The sequence below is a fragment of the Xyrauchen texanus genome, chromosome 22 (assembly GCF_025860055.1).
Source record: "Xyrauchen texanus isolate HMW12.3.18 chromosome 22, RBS_HiC_50CHRs, whole genome shotgun sequence".
NCBI lineage: Eukaryota > Metazoa > Chordata > Actinopteri > Cypriniformes > Catostomidae > Xyrauchen > Xyrauchen texanus.
Genome location: NC_068297.1, coordinates 17,413,842 through 17,432,071, shown reverse-complemented (window position 1 = coordinate 17,432,071; position 18,230 = coordinate 17,413,842). Strand labels below are relative to the sequence as shown.

The 18,230-nt window shown below is 37.1% G+C and overlaps 1 protein-coding gene across 1 annotated transcript in view; it reads right to left on the bottom strand.

Moving 5' to 3' along the window:
• Positions 1 to 1,236: 1,236 nt before the first annotated feature.
• The window catches only part of LOC127662097 (glutamate receptor ionotropic, delta-1-like), a 419,478-nt gene continuing 402,484 nt past the window's right edge, over positions 1,237 to 18,230 (bottom strand). The window contains exons 13-16 of the mRNA XM_052153073.1: positions 15,327 to 15,522; positions 12,718 to 12,884; positions 6,383 to 6,623; positions 1,237 to 1,990 (exon numbers count right to left, since the gene is read on the bottom strand). Coding sequence (XP_052009033.1) covers positions 1,577 to 1,990; positions 6,383 to 6,623; positions 12,718 to 12,884; positions 15,327 to 15,522 — 1,018 coding nt within the window. The 3' untranslated portion in view covers positions 1,237 to 1,576. The remainder of the gene's footprint in view (positions 1,991 to 6,382; positions 6,624 to 12,717; positions 12,885 to 15,326; positions 15,523 to 18,230) is intronic.

The window sequence follows — 18,230 nt, the reverse complement described above, 5'->3', positions numbered from 1 at the left end:
AGGTTCTGTACAAGTGAAACTCAATGGACATAATTTGACAGCATAACGCTGATTATCACAAGACTCGTTAAGACTCGTCACTTCTTTTCTTTTAAAAAGGGGAAAATCTGGGTATATATTGAGGCACTTTCAATGGAAGTGAATGAGACAAATGGAGAGTTTAACAAAGAAATGTGAAGCTTATTATTTAATAAAATCACATACATTACTTCTTGTTAATACTCATGTATTATTTAAGCTGTAAGGTTGCGTATATGGCTTATATTGAAATTCTTTCTTTCTTTCTTTCTTTCTTTCTTTCTTCCTTCCATCCATCCATACATCCATCTAAAATGGACATGGTATCTTTTCAACCTAAGATGTGGTGAAACTCCATGATGGGTGATCTTTGATATATGCAGTAACCCTCTGATGTGGAGAATAACCCTATCATGTGGGGTAATCCTATGATTTGGGGTAACCCTATAATGTGTGGGTTAACTCTTTAATGTGGGGTATATCCCTATGATTGATGGGAACCCTCTGATGTGGGATATGGTAAATTGGACATGGTAGCTGCATCCCTTTTGGCTGCCTTGTTCTCAAATAGCTTTGATTTGTCTTGGACCAAACAGAACATACATATATCAGCAGAATATCAGGATAAATCATAGAAAAAAGTGGCTTTTTGTTTCATCCAAAGAGATATTTATACCAATAAACAAATGGTTAAAATAATTGTGTGCAACACGTTTATTTTTTTAACCAAAAGTATACTCAAACACCACTGTGATTTTCCTCTTAACGTTTCCAAAATCACTACCATACTGGTCTCAACAATAGGATAAAGAGAGGGTTTTCTGTGTTTCAAGTACAGAAAAAGTACATGTCTCTTTAAGGATTTGTTTAGAATTTGTTATTAAAAGACTAGTGTCCCATATGCTGTGGTCTACTGTTTAATTTATACAGCACATTAAACACAGCTGACAATGGCTAAGACTGATTCAGCCTACAAAGGGCCAAGTTCGAAATGGCAATACTAACCTTACTCCTTGGGATCAAACATTATGCAAGGGATGCTTCCATAAACCAGCAATTTCACTGATTACATTTTCTGTAAAGCTTCTTTTATTTCATTTCATTGAATTATTATAACCCCACACATCTCTTTTAATTCAAATAATAATAATAATAATAATTAAACCTAAATCTTTAAGCGTGGCAACTTAGAAATCATCCACAAGGAATTCTCATTTTTATTTTTGAACAAAATTTACAAAGCCATTCAAACAGTCTGTATTTTTATGTAAATACCTTTTTTCTTTTCTTTTTTACAGAACTTAAAAAAAAATCATGAATATTCAAAATACACTTTGAATTCACTGCTGTCTCTCATTATATACAAATATGTACAGTCAAGAAAAGTCAGCGTCTCTTTTCTCACAGGCATATGATTTATCTGTACTGAAAAAAAAAGATCTCAATATCCTTTTTATTGTAAGTAATTGTATAAATGCATCCAGACCTGGTCTAGACTTCCAGATATTTGTGATTAGCTGGCTGGCTGCCAGTTTTTAGAATGTGGTGATTGATCAGCTCAAATCGAGGTCCCATGGCTTGGATCAATGGCTTCTGGGATGGGTCCCCCGGGCACTGCCTGGTAAGAGAGAGGCATAGGTGTCTTTACAGGGCTCTGTCGGAAAAGGCCTCCGTTGGGTGCCCGGTGTTTGCAACGCATGGAGGGCGGCAGAGTGGAACTGCTGAGAGGGAGGGGGAGGCTCCGTCCGGGCACGCGGCCGACCCCAGGGCCCTCCTGGAGGAAGGAGGTCACGGACAGGCCCCCAGGAAGAAAATCTCTCATGGCTTCCTGGGACCCCGGCTGTGGCCGCATGCTGCCCATGTCCAGGGCAGATATCTCCAGAGATTGACCTGTGAGCTGTTTGTGTGCCAGATCGTCCTCCATCAGCCCACCCAAACGATGGTGAACCTGCTCCAGATTCACCTCTTTGTCCTGGAATGATAAAGAAAAAGAAAGTGAGAGATTGAGAGAGCATAAAGCAAGAGAAAGATGAAAGGATAGGAATTGATTTGGGGGGTGGAAGCGAGAATAAGCTAGAGATGAAAAGCAAAAATGTGGACAAACATTCAAGCGAGAATGGTTGTTAATGAAAAGAACTGAAGAAAAATTCATAAGGAAAAAGAAGAGATGAGTGATGAAAGTGAGTAAAACATCATAATAATTATACAAATTACACAACTTACAACTAAAAGCATGGAAGACTCCATGGAATACACCACGGACTAAAAATAAAATCAATATCTCTCATAATAGCAACGAAGATGATAAAAAGTTTTAGCTAAGCTTATGGACCGGTCTTTTAAAATTTTTTATTAACCTTAGAAAAGTTCAATAAAAGCGATTCAATGTTTCTGGCTTCTTTTGAAGGAGTGATGAAAGTGTATTTCTTCATTCTTTGATTTGCAATGCCATGAAATAGTTTTGGTCATGCGTCAGTGATGCCATGGCATGCCACTTAATGAGAGAATCAGAGAATCAAGCCAACATTAAGCGAGTCAAGCTGATGAGGGGGGACTTGACAATATGAAGCATTCAATAACTGTCAGTTAGCACTGATAACCATTACATCCAGGACTTTTATGTTAATCACTGTGATGCAGCTAGCTAAAATTTGCTCCTTCATTTTGCAAGTTTCTAATGCCCTATGTTCAGTGATGTGTTTTCTCTGGATGAATTCAATAAGCATCTTCAGTGTCTCTGCTACCATGGTCGATACCAAAAATTTCTACTATTTTGTACTATTTATAGGTAATTAGAAGTCTCACATTATGAGACTGTCTCTGAGTCATAAGATTAATGAAGAGACAATTAGGTCTCATGCAGCTGTGCTGGAAAGCTTTGGTGTGTCTGAATTTGCCTCTAATTAAAAATGCATTAATTTGCCATTAAAATACACCCAACTTGGGGCACTTACAGCAGTGACAAACAACAGAACTGGAGGCCAATCTCCTTTTTGAATTCAGATTGTAATAGTTTGGGACATCAGTGTGGGTGATCTGATGAATGACAAATCAGATGATTTTGATGAAAATGGAGAGAATAATGGAGAGGCACACAGTGGGATTCCTGTTAGTTCTGCTTTAGGACAGAGATTTCATGAATAAAATAATCACCACTCTTCTCTCTAAATAGCTAGTGTTGAAATGTATTAATCTGCCAAATATGAATAAATCTCTCGGACTCTGCATGTGTCTTATGTTTATACTATGTGATTCTATGCACAAGTAACTCCTAATTGGCTCAACGCCTATGTTCACATACAGTATAAAACCTGATTGATATAGATATGCAGGTGGTTACTGATTCCCAACCTGTTCCGGGAGGAGGGCTGTCCCTCTCCATAGAATTTACGCACTGTAAATTAGGTCTTGAACGACCTATTTTTAGAGAGTACTACATTTTGTTGTTAGCTGAAAGCTTACTCAAATTATACAAAATATAAAAAAAAAAAAAAACATGCAAGAGGCAGGGAATGTGTAGAACGCTGACAGGCATATCAATCATACAAAAAATGGCTAAAAAGAGTTCTGTGCGATTCTGCATTGGGCTTCTTATGACACTCAGTAACACTGGGAAGCAGTTTGTGAACAGAATAATTTTACTTCTGTTGTTGTCAAGTATAGAACAAGCACAAAGTCATGTGATCAACAGCTAATCGACAAAGACTCAGCATGTCGACGATTGGCAGAACTAATTGACTAGTTGGTGCAACCCCTACTACATTATACATTGGCTGTGATCAACCCACTGACATGTGTCCCTGCTCAGGTCTTTGCTGACCTGTGTAAAAAGCCTGCGAGTCTTCCCAGTCTCTTTCTCTCTCTGGCCAAACGTCCCGTGTGCATCCTGTAGCAGTTGCTATTTCATTATATGCCAATGACCCAGATGCCATCTCCAGAGCGCAGCCCTTAGTGTCCTGCATGAGACCACATAGAACCTGTGACTGTCTGGACATTGGCATATAATTGCAATAAGAAGTCACAGAGAGCAAAAACATTATAAAATTATCTTAAGGATTGATTATTTTGTGGTTCTTATTGCTTGCCATATCAGTGTTGGCTTATACGCATCGAATACATTTAAGTTCCAATCATTCCCCTCGTCACAGTTGCAGCAGTGTATATCATACATAAGCCATTGAGCCATTTACTGCTAGCAAGCATTGACCTAGGTAATAGGTTTGCCACTAATAGCTTTTGCGGATAAAACACTCAAGCTCTGCAGACATATGGCAGACTTTTATGAACACCTTAAAGTGAGAACAAGGAATTGGTGAATGCAATATTGGCTGAAAGCTAACAACAGTTGCTAGCCTGGAGTGCTTTTTATTTCTTATCTATTGGTGTGCTATTAATTCAAACCCAGTTACATTTCTAGCAGTTGAGAAATGGTAGTCATAACTCAGAAATAAAATGAGTATTATTCAATATCATCAACAATGTCTTTTAAATTTAATATTATCAACTATCAGCATTTTTAAACATTTATGAGCTGTTGCTGTCACCAATACACTTGCCTCAGCTCAAGATATCACCAAAGGGAAAAAGAGAGAAGGAGAGGATACAAGGATGCAAGAGTAAATGCAGAACACTTGAACATAAGTCAATAAGTCACAGGCTCTCTCATTGCACACACTTTAGTTTAGGGATCCAGGTACAACCATTACTTAATAATGAAGCAGAAGAAGAATAACTGTAACCAGAAGAAGTAGATTTTACCCATATTGCAGCTTGGGAATATATTTTTTTATGGAATGTAATTTCAGTGAGGGTGAATCTTTCAAAACCTGTCAAAAGACATGTCCAGGTCACATTTCACCCCAAAACCAAAATAATAAAATGACAAATCACAAATTTTATTTTGCATAAAGAAAATAAAAAATATATATTTATTTGCATTTTGACATTATTTTCAGGACAATTAAGCACATTTTACACTCCAGTTTTCAGCACTAAACAATGCAAGTTGTTGTGCGAACATGCAAGCCGCTATGAACAAGCTTCTGTCAGTGCTCATGAATGCGCAATAGGCATCAAGAATAGCGCTATAAAAATGCCCTGTAAATTATCCTGGAAATAAAGTCACAATGCAAAAACTCTTAAGGGTCCTTTTGTTTCTTCAAAATAAAATTTTGGGGGATGGGGTAAAATGTGAACAGCTTTTTGTGAGATTCAATCTCTAGTACAGTGTTTCCCAACCACTATGCCGTGGCACACTAGTGTGCCATGAATGATTGTCAGGTGTTCTGTGGAAAATTATCAAATTCCACAAAATAAATAAATGCATGAAAACAATATAGAATTTCATGGATCCAAACTCCTCACATTAGAGAAATTTTATGTTTTTATTAAACTCATAAAATCGCCCTCTGTAACGCTTTCTGAAACTCATGTGGAGGGCACTTGATGCTGTGTTCTGCCTTCAGAACCAAATTAAAACTAACACAAGAAGTCGTCTGTCTGAGGCAAAGACGCAAAATCGAATGACAATTACCTCAGCGTCAGCCTCCCTTGATGTGTTTGATTACACACAGGCGAGCACCCAGTTTAAGTTGATGCGGACCAGGAATAAGGTTTGAGTTTTTTTTACATGTTTTCATATCTTTTTTGTAATATGGCATTGTTCATAAGTCATGTTTTAGTGGCATCCACTGTCACTGCGGGGGAAAAAAACATTCATCTGATTCGTGTGGTGTCTCTGTTTTTCCTCTGTTCTCTTAATAATAGTTTATGACAGAATTTTACGACCGTGTCCATCAAAATGACGGACGATGAGAAAGTCTAATGCAAGCACTGTATGTGACTTGTTTTTTTTGCTTTTTTTGCATAGCCGAATTTCAAACATTACAATTAAACATGCTACTAAGACGGACAGAAAACATGGACAAGTTCTTGAAAAGGAAAAACATTGGCGATGGTTGGCCTATGTGGGATAGTGGTGTGCCGTAGCATTTTTTAGTTATAAAAAGTGTGCTGTGGCAGAAAAAAGGTTGGGAAACACTGTTCTAGTAGATGCCAATTACACAGAGCTAACAGATTTAATCTCCACATAGATAATCAATGATTTGATTCTCTTAAAAAAAAATTATTGAATAACTCCCTTCCCCTTTGCCCTTCCCTCTTGCCTTCTCTTTGGCAACACTTCAGCAAATGGGAGGCAGTAAGTTCTTGATATTCACACCTATAGCTGGGTGTACTGGAGCTCGACTAAATCGGGGCTTGCGTCAGTGGCGTCTGGATCCATAAAGTAGAGTGTGGCAGTGGCTGTACAGTCCTGGACATGGTGGGCAGGGGTTGGACGTAGTTTAGCCCCCTGAGGGGTCACCTCTTTGGGTTGTGCCCGCTGGCAACGTAGGCCGTTCCACCAAGACTCCAGAGCAGCCACAAGGCAGGCCAGCAGCAGCCCTGCAGCTAAGATGCAGAAGACCCCAGCAAAGCTGTGTAGTCTTAGGGCTCTGCCTTCCGGCTGGGGTTCTGTCTGCTTGTCCAGGTCACAGCGACCTTTTCGCGGCCACCACTTTTGCTTTAGAATATCAAGGTCTCCCTTCTCCTGCAAGTCAAGTATCCTGGTGAAGATAAAAGGAAAATTGCTCAATATGAGGGTTGGGACTCAAATCTGTCATTACACATTCATTTGAATTTTTTTCTGAACAGCATCCATAAAACCCTATAATAATATAAATATTATTATGTTATAATAATATAACATAACTGAATAATGTTTCACTGCTTTTGTTGTACAACTTTTTAGTAAGAGGGCACTGACAAAGAAGCTGAGTAAAAATGTTACTGAAGTGGATATTGAGTAAAAATATTAAATTCAATGCTCAAAGTAAATTACAAATGAATTAAAAATAATACTTTGGGATTTCAAATGTGTAAAAATTTCCCAGTTATCTCTTCAATGAAAAGGATAGCGGCACAAGTTCCTTAAATGGCTTTAAAAAAATCTGCAAAACTTTAACAAACTCACTTCAACAGTGGCAATGACCATTTGGACTTTTAAACATTCTTATCAAATAGAGCTAGCTCATATTGATATCTGTATTTTTTCTGTACACAAACCAATGCAGACATTCTGTATCCACATAGCTATTCATCTTAGAGCAGCAGACATTCAGAAAGTGGATGTATTTGTGAAGAATAACTAATGATAGAAAAGCATATGTCAAAGGTTAAAGTGTCCGTTACACTGTAATATTCTTTGGTTTTAATTTAAAATCTATTAAATAGAGAAGAAAATCTAATTTCCCATGCATAACAGATGTAGAACACTGGCAGGTGATTGTAGAAGATCCTCTGTGAAAATGGGTTTAGAAGCCTTGATGTTCCTGATGTGTGCATTATTAATTGCCAGCGAGATAACTGCACTAAGGCTAATTAGTATGTGAGCAGGGTGTTCCTATGAGTTGAAAATATAAATGCAAATTTGTGAACAAATGAAGGGCTGCAGAGTGAGGTGCTTTAAAGCCAGTGGAGAGAAAAAAGGAAGAGAAAGAGAATGGAGATAAATGTTCAGAGTAGCAGACACTGGTGATTCAACATGATTCATGGATTCTCCTGTGAGACTCTATGGCAAGACTGTGACTGCCAAGAAAATAAATGTCATGTAAACGAGAAAAAGGGAAACAAAAGGAAACAATCCATCACAGTCATGTGCTGTGATGTTTGCAAACCTTTGGAGCTTAATATTGACTTTAAAATGATTGAAACGTTGGTATCTATTCTTCAGCATGTTTAACGACTTGATACTATAAATTAGACATACTGTGGTATTGCGAACAGACTTTTGACTATTGGTATAATGTCTAGCACATATTGCAGGTTATTTAGCTCTTTTATATCATGCTGCAGTGTTACATGCTACAGATAAGCTCCTTGACTATGCTGCCGCTGACCTTTCGAAGCAGTATCCAATGAAAACCAGGCATTTCATATGGTGCATGTATACATGGGCAGTGCCAGCACTAAAATCAACACAAGACGCTCTCTTGAGTGCTTTTCATTAAAGTGGTGCTAGATGCTGGAATTGAGAGTTGCATTGAAGTGCTGATGTGAGTCGTGGAAGCACCTTAAGGAATTATAGACACCTGTAAAGAGATCAATGGAAAGGAGGAGGCGAGAACCGGCTTTTCAATATAAATAATAGTTTAATGATAAACTTAAAAGAGAACATAAACACACACATGACGAACATGTCCGTAAACTATCTATCTCTCCCGCACGATCCTCTGCAGTCGACCTTTATCCCTCACAGTGGCTTAATTAGCCTAATACGGGACCGGGAGTGTAAGATCACGACCCGGCCCCACCCTCCAACCTGCCACAACACCTTACAACATAATACTACTGTATGAACCTCACAAATGCTGGCAAATCCAGCAACTTTTTTTCCTTTCTCTGAACCATTCATTTGAATACCTTGCTAACATTTAAAGAAACTTAAAAACATCAGAATTGTATCCTTCCATATTGCCCTCTCCATTTATGCCATAGCAATATACAGCAGAAATAGTAAGAGCAGTATGGTAGTATACTATTCGAAACTCAGCGAATGATATTAAACTTTCACCTGAATAAAATCAGACTACGGAATCCGAAAGAAAAAAAAGAAACGTGATTATTTTTTAGCTTCTACATTTTAAAGAAAATAAGTAATAATAAAAAAAAGACAATCTTTGTTCTGTTGGCTTGTCTTAGGATGATACTAAGGTTAGTGTGACCTTAGTTGTAGCTCCAGTAATATTTAAAGATTTACAAAATAACACCTTGCACATGATTTCAACATTTGTATTCCATACGCATACACAGAGGTCTGGACTCGTACTGTTTTCCATTCAAAGTTGGATGTGGGGCATACCCACTTGAAATCTCTAATCTCAGAGCATAATGGCATTCTGCCCGATGCTTGAAAGATGACCTATAAGGCAGAGGTCCCAAACCCCTGGGTCGTGACCCAGTACCGGGCCGTGGAAGAGTTGCTACCGGGTCATGAGAATGTTCTGGAAAAATTTTCTGTGCAGCACTGATATACGCCCTTTGCCCTTTATGAGGCACTATCCAAATTTACATAAAAGGAGCAATTTCAGAAAACATAGATTCACACTTTCCTATAGATGAAGTTACTGTTTTCAAAGCAACACTCCGCCCTGCCCATTCTTGGTTCTTTTGGTTGCCCAGTAGAGAAAGGCTGTCTATGGGCGCTTCACTCAAATTGTGCTGAAACTGCCCAAAAAGTGCTGTTTTGGGGGTTGAAACACCAACATTTTCCAAAGATTATTGGAGATTGGGGCTTCTTTCTATTTCCTCCAGATCGTTGCATCAGGAAAAACACAGGATTTTACATGATGATACTTAATGTTTCACCGTGATTGTTATCGAGTCTGCTGTATTAGACACAACTGACCAACAGCAGTTGTTGGTGTATATGAACATTTTTAAGAAGAAATCATGCAAACTCACATGCATGATCACAAATGGCTGATTTTAATTTCCAAAGTGCTGTCACTGTGACAGATATGAGGTCAAATATGATCTAACGATTATTTGATCAAGACCACCATATATGATATAACAGGAGGAACAGATCCCGTATCCACCACCACAGCACATGGACTGCTGTTTGTGAAAGGATAAGTGAATAAAAATAATGTCATAATGTGAAAATTATGTCTTTGCATTTATTTTGAATTCAGTAAATAATATTGTTCATTATTAAGTTTTGATATGGAATACGATCATACTGAAGAATATTATTATTTATTGTATGTGGGTTCATAATTTAAGCAGTAAAGACCCATATTGCATGTCTAGTGGTAGTTTTTATTTTTATATCACATTTCTTAGGCTTTAGAAGTCTGTTAAACATGAGAGAATGTGTATTCATCAACCTGTTACATGCCCAACATAATCATACAGGCTCAATGAACCAAGTTTAGACTTGTTTTGATGATATTTCAGAAAATAACCCTCATACTTTCTTCAATGTAAACCATAGATATTCCTTTATAATAACTTTTATTAACATTAAAATATTTTTTTTACATTCTATTAAGCTTAAAAGATTATTTAAACTGCAGCACTGCCTATTTCCAGTGGTCGATTTTTAAAAATATTTAAATGGGTATGGTGTTGTCAAAGATTGTCCAAGTGTTAAAATAAGAAATCTTTTAAAAATCTTGTGTCAAGTTCTCAGAAATGGTAATCTTTGTCCAATTTGAATCCTTAGTTAAATGAACAAATAAATTATTATAATCTTTTTTTTAAAAACTGAGTACGGTCATACAAACACATGTGTGCATGGAACTACTTTATTACGTGGTGGATCAGAAACTGCCATTGCTGGTTCAAACCAAATGATGTGTCTTAAGCATTCGTTATTAATTGTCACTAAAAATAAAAATGTCACTTCAGAAATAGCATTATGGCTTGTGCTGTTTCGAACAAATTACTGGATAAACAAGGATGAATGAATGGATGGATGTGTGTGTGTGTGTGTGTGTGTGTGTGTGTGTGTGTGTGTGTGTGTGTGTGTGTGTGTAGAGAGAGAGAGAAAGAAAGAGAGAGAGAGACAAGCAGAGATGCTGTCAGCTTTCTGAAAATCAGCTTTCTCAGTGGAAAAGTAGCCATCCAAGCGGGTGTATTTTGCGGAAGACGGTGCGCAGGAGTCTTTCAATATAGAAACCGCAATGTCCTCTGCCATTTTAAACAGTGTGTCCACTCCAATGTGGAAAGTCAGATAAGAGGTAAGCACATTCTGTTTGTGTAATTATTCAGTCTGTTGTGTCTCTCAGCTGTGATGAGCCGTAATTCTGAAGTTGTTAGTTTAAAGCTGTTTAAAGCTATTTCCTAGCATTAGTAGTGTAGTAGTAATACGAGCGATCACGGAGTACTGTATGTAAACACAGGGTGGCATGGATTCACTTCACGTCACCTAACTGGCTCATATTACACATAAAAATTATCTTTTGCCACCACCTGCTGGCTAACATATGATAATGTAAAAAATGACAAACAGTAGCTCATCTTAACACATCTGCACTGCTCTTACACTTTAGTTTAGAATGGCATGAACACAAGCGGAGCGATACACACACAGTGAAGAGTCAGAAAGCTGATGGTGTCAGACCATCTTTGCTCATGGAATGTCTCTCGTCCAATCAGATTCAAGGACTGGAACTAACTGTTGTGTGTGTATATATATATATATATATATATTATTTTTATTTTTTATTTAAAAGATCTGGAAAAAATGAGCATCACTTATTTGACTTCTGTTACCCTCTGTAATTATATTTTATTATGAACAAAATCCACGTTTTGATATTAAAAAAATGAATTTTTCTAGACTGCTCGCCAACTGTCAATGACAAGCATTTTTCTACTCCAATAATTGAACTAGTAAAGGAAGTTTGGACTGTTTCTTTGAAGGCTGCTTAAACAGAGGTGTAAAAAAAATGTCTACACACAAAAGTGTTTTATAGGAAAAATCCTGAACATTGTTTGAGTTAAAAACATGTACATGTTGTAACTGTAGGCTCATCATAGCAATATCTTACATTATATTCTCTCTCTTTTTTTTAAGAAAGACAAAAGATTTCCTTGAACTGTTCTCTTGGCCATTTTTAAAACTTGCATTATCTTCAGTGGCATAACTTTCATGTGAACACTAGGAAGTCTTGCCATCTCTAAACTTCAACACACCTGTTTGCAAGTATTTTCAATAAACTGGCGTCTATTCGCAGTGGAGAGTGATAGCTTGTGCACTCCCGGTTGCCAGATAGCACAACTAAAGCGTCACCCTGCAGAATATTTCCAAACTGTACAAGTGTCAAGATCTGATTGGGGGTTTTCACCTATCTGGCAAACTCACATGTGTCGAAATCTAATTCTGACCACAAATCACCATTATTTAGGGTATTATTTTTACTGGTGTTTTACTATAAAATGTTCTTTTATACTGCATAATTTGTACACTAAAAAATATATTTTTGCCTGTTTTTAAGATTTATCGATTTCAACTGCATAACAAATTTCCATCTAATTGTCTTGAGGAAAATGTAATTAATAACATTTTGTAAGATTTATATATTTTATTTAGTTAAAGATTAGGCAATTCAATTAGATGGAAATTTGTTATTCAATTTAAATGGATAAATCTTAAAAATAGGCTAAAATATTTTTTGAGTGTACATTGCTATCCCTTTTTATTGAATGGTGTAATGCTTTGGATTAATTTCAAAGACACTATGCTTTTATAATTAGATTTTATTAAACATCTTACTACATAAAACCTCTAAACAGATAAAAAAGCAATAAACGACCCCAAGTTTCTAGTTGTTGGTCCGAGTGTTTACCAGCAGCCACATATAATTTACAGTGTTTTACACACCTGCATCTGCAGATGTTAGTTAAACAAGTTATGTTAGCAAGTTATGAAGGAATTTTGATGCATATTAAATTATAAAAGTTCATGGTTATCATGTTCAAGTTTTCCGCACTAGATCCGAGTTGGAAGTCTCACATCAGGTGTCATTCCATTACAATTTTCCAAATACGTTATCGGAAATTCTGACTTGAATTAAAAACAGTATATGCTTGAATTTCTACTGACCCTAGAACCACAGCTGAAGTATAAACTCTAAAAGAAAGCACACTTACTTCTGTGAGAAAAGGTCTCTATAGGGGCTGCCGTGCTGCAAAGCCAAGCCATATCCTTTACTGCTCATGCTGTTTCCTGTGACCACAAGCGTACAGTCGTCATCGGTCAGAGCCGCATACTCTAAGACAGCCATGTCCCATAGGAATGCATATGACTCCCTCTTAACCTGAGAGAAACCACACACATGCACAGTGCAATGTTTAATATGCCTATTTACAGCAGAATATCATGGCAGGTGTTTTATGTTTTTGATAACAGTACCGTAAACTCACAGCTAAACACTAAAACACAAGTTTCCTCTTTCAGTTGCACATTCCTTGACAGACAGGTCACAGACATCATTCAAAATGAAAGATGTTTATATTTAACTGAAAGTCATGAGATAGCTTTGAACTTGTTTCTTCTATGGAAACTAGCCTCCCCCGCTCTCTTTTAAAGGGATCTCTGTCTCTTGGGGAAAATGCCTTTTTTCCCACCACAACAAATAAAGCAGCTCAAGTGACTGCTATCCTTTCTGTCTCTTTTCAAATCGGGCTATATTGCAGACACACATTTATGACAAACTTTCATATGATATGTAAAGATAAAAAAATAGGATGTCAAAGATGAAATGACAAAGAAGCTCTCTTCCCCTGGCTCTTCTTTATATACATGAAATTTTCCCTATCTCTGTGTAAAGTACTAAAAACACCAAAAACTGCCTGAAACGATATTTACCATGTGTCTCTGAAGTGTACATCTATTAGAGGTATTTGGATTACTCTCAATCTATTAAAGTATTAATGTAAAATCTATAAATAATACGTCATAAATTAACTGTAAGGGTCTGTTCACACAACTTGCATATTTCTGTGTTGTTTTTAAATAGTTTTCTATGTAAACATTTTCTATACGGACATATTTGAATGTTGAAATGCATCTCATTGTTTTTTCAGCATCTCACAGCATGAAAGCCACGTTTATAAGAAATGTTTCTTAGTAAAAAATCTCGAGATCTGCATTTTGTTCCATTTTACTGTGTTCAGCATAGCTTTTTAAAATGTAAGCATGTGTTGTGTGTTAACGGTCCCTAAGACTGAGCATTTCTAGGACTGGCTGTTGAAACTGTTTGAAACTGGTAGTTGTAATTTGTAAATATTGTTAGTAGCACCACTTGTGTTGTGTTCAAAACTGCTTTAATTGCTTCTGTTTGCATTAATCTCTTTTGTAAGCAATTTTGATTACATGCTAATTTAAACAAAAAGCACCTCCAGTAAACAGGATGAAGAGACCCAGACACATAGTGGGACCGTTAATTTATATGTGAGTCTCTCTGGGCAATTACTAGCAGTTAATCGTTTTAGCTGTTGATCTGGCAAAGATGGCCAGACAACAGCATTATTCAACACCATCCAGAGAGTGGAAGTACAGTGATACCAACCTCTATTCATCTCTACCATATCTCTTTTCATTATTCTGCTTCAGAAATCAATTCCAGGCCTCCTAAATTGTTAGCTTAATAGCCAGTCATGTAACAAGGCTGGAATACACTCATCAGGAGACCTGTGATTTTGTTGATGTCTCCTGTGAAAAACATGTCAATAGACATGGCTTTTGTGATGCTTTTGAAAAAAGCTGTGAATATATGTTTTTTCCCCTTTTCTTAAAGATTCTCTTGGCATTGACAACAGTTTGTATACAAAGTGACTTTGAAAGTGTTACCAACCAAGCATAAATACATGAATACTTCCAGCAGCATGTGAATTGTAATTTTTATGATTCACACAATATGAGAAGGTGTTACATTTTCTAAGCAATTAATATTTATGTTGATAGTCTATAGCAGCTGTCTCATGTTTTCTGTCTGCATGTGCATGCTACATTTCCTGTTCCATCTTTAATGATGCAATAATTGCTTGAGTCATTCTGTTTTGAAGTTAAACAGCTTGCATTTTACTTTTACTTTTTCAGTGTTCTGTGAGACATGCTGTGGATTACAAAGAGCAACCAATAACCAATCTGCACCATCCACAAGATACTGTGAAGAAAATACATCCTACAAAGTATTCAGCAGTTTCATGGCTCTCACCAGGAAAAAGGACTTCAGCACCATGGATAGCTCTCATTGAGCACTGCACAATATACAGTACATTAACCACCTTAAACAGCTCTCCACCCTGTTTATTAGGGCTTCCAAGATTAATAATAGCAAAATATCCCTCTTACCTGAAAAAGTGAGTTCTATTTCCAGTGGTGTACATTCACATATATACTAAATAATAAATAATAATAATACATCAGTGGTTTGCAACTGGTTTTAATTTAGGACATTTACATTGGACATTAAGTGGTGGCCCCACACAATTCCAAACTGTTAAATGTACAAAATTAAAATGTCCAAAAATAATAATAATAATAATAATAATAATACAATAAATAAATAAAAACACTGAAATGTATTATTTGATAAGCCTATGTATTTTGCACCTTATTATTTGCAGAATTGCTACCCATTTTTGGATTGTGACCCACAAGTTGTCATTTTCAATGGATCAGGTGAGTGTTCGTTACCCCCACCCCACCTCGTCTGTAACTAACAGGACTGGACTTCATTTGCTCTGTCAGGTACCTTGCGGATGCCTTCAGCAGGAGAGGTCACAGAGTTGTCCTGTCCCTGATTTTTATTGATAGTTCTCCACAGCTCCGCAAAAGTGCTGTCTTGCTCCAGGGGGTTTGTGCCTTTCACCCTGAAATACTCAAACACCGCAGACTCTCGCACTGTTCCATAGCTGAAGTCTGCCTGTCTGGAAAGGTCTTGGAATGTTCTAAATTGAGAATAAATAGAAAATATTATAGACATATATTCCTTAAACATAATATAAGTTAAACATGTACAGAAAAACAGCATATGGCAGAATACCCATTTACAGAATTAATATAAGGTAAGAATTATTGATGCCTGATGTTCAAAATGCGTTTACTAAACTGTCATTGTGTTAACAAGCATGTCCCTGATAATTCTGTTTGTTATGTTATTGTTTAAACAATCTGGAGGTGTAGACATGCCTCAATAAATAAATGGTGCATTTCACAAACTGCCTAAATAGTGTAAAAGGAGCATCAAACAACAATTAAAATGATTCTTTCACTGGAACCAAACATCTGAACATGAGTGGATATTGCCAAGAATTCAGGATACTAACTTCATTCTAGTACAGACACTAAATGAATCACAATTAAAGGAATATTCAAGGTTCAATACAAGTTAAGCTCAATCGACAGCATTTCTGGCATACTTTTGAATACCACCCAAAAAAAATTTCTTATTAATTTCTTATTCTTTAAAAAAAAAAAGAACAAGTAAAAAAGCAAAAAACTATAATTCTAAACAGATACAAATATCACTGTTGGTGTTGTTATGCACATATCCTCCCAATACTGTCCCAATACCCACACCTGCTGTCTTGATACTTAATAGCACACGCAGGATAAGGTTCAGCAAATGTTGATTTTATTAACTACAGTGTGTATCTTTACATGTGTTTACGTGTTGGAAGTATACGTTTGAATGCTTTTTATTTGTTGTATCAAACCACATACCTATAAGTTGTGTAAAGTAGTTTTTGGTTGTCTTATATAAAGGTCAAGCTAATGTACACTCACCTAAAGGATTATTAGGAACACCTGTTAAATTTCTCATGAATGCAATTATCTAATCAACCAATCACATGGCAGTTGCTTCAATGCATTTAGGGGTGTGGTCCTGGTCAAGACAATCTCCTGAACTCCAAACTGAATGTCAGAATGGGAAAGAAAGGTGATTTAAGCAATTTTGAGAGTGGCATGGTTGTTGGTGCCAGACGGGCCGGTCTGAGTATTTCACAATCTGCTCAGTTACTGGGATTTTCACGCACAACCATTTCTAGGGTTTACAAAGAATGGTGTGAAAAGGGAAAAACATCCAGTATGCGGCAGTCCTGTGGGCGAAAATGCCTTGTTGATGCTAGAGGTCAGAGGAGAATGGGCCGACTGATTCAAGCTGATAGAAGAGCAACTTTGCCTGAAATAACCACTCGTTACAACCGAGGTATGCAGCAAAGCATTTGTGAAGCCACAACACGCACAACCTTGAGGCGGATGGGCTACAACAGCAGACGACCCCACCGGGTACCACTCATCTCCAGTACAAATAGGAAAAAGAGGCTACAATATGCAAGAGCTCACCAAAATTGGACAGTTGAAGACTGGAGAAATGTTGCCTGGTCTGATGAGTCTCGATTTCTGTTGAGACATTCAGATGGTAGAGTCAGAATTTGGCGTAAACAGAATGAGAACATGGATCCATCATGCCTTGTTACCACTGTGCAGGCTGGTGGTGGTGGTGTAATGGTGTGGGGGATGCTTTCTTGGCACACTTTAGGCCCCTTAGTGCCAATTGGGCATCGTTTAAATGCCACGGCCTACCTGAGCATTGTTTCTGACCATGTCCATCCCTTTATGGCCACCATGTACCCATCCTCTGATGGCTACTTCCAGCAGGATAATGCACCATGCTCGAATCATTTCAAATTGGTTTCTTGAACATGGCAATGAGTTCACTGTACTAAAATGGCCCCCACAGTCACCAGATCTCAACCCAATAGAGCATCTTTGGGATGTGGTGGAACAGGAGCTTCGTGCCCTGGATGTGCATCCCACAAATCTCCATCAACTGCAAGATGCTATCCTATCAATATGGGCCAACATTTCTAAAGAATGCTTTCAGCACCTTGTTGAATCAATGCCACGTAGAATTAAGGCAGTTCTGAAGGCGAAAGGGGGTCAAACACAGTATTAGTATGGTGTTCCTAATAATCCATTAGGTGAGTGTATATAATTTAAATGCTTTGTAGTAGTAGTTGTTAATGGATCACACAAGTTTACAGAATACAGTTTTTATTTTTTGTATTAATCTTTATGCAGTGTATTGAGAAACAAAGTAGAAAGAAAAGGCTTTAATATTTTACAGCAATAATGGATGAGAAATTTTTACATGTTTTAATGTGCAAAGTATTGAAAATCAAAATGAGTAAAATTAATTAACTTTTACAATTAATTTCACAGAGTAATAAGTAGGATATAACAGTCACCACTACCAACAACAATCAGTCTTCTGAGCGCAACTATAAAAAAAACAGCTGGTTTAACCGGGACAAACATTGTAAAGTCTACGAGTGTCCTATCGTGCAATGAAAAGTCATACACACTTGCAGTCTTCATGTCTACTTGACACTAGTGGCCAAACACCGGCAATACATAAGACAAGTGGGTAAGCAGGCAAATCCAAAACCGCAAGTGAGGGTATTGGGACAGGGCAATTGCCATCTAATTAGGCAACAAAAAAAATATAGAATTGGCTGAGATCTGTGAGCCAGATGGCTTTCTTAGGTGTTATAGGTACCAAAAGGTTGTTCCTCATCGATAAATTGTACTTATTTACCGACAAATGTAAATTGATGACTTGAAGGTCAAACGACAATGTCAACATGGCGGA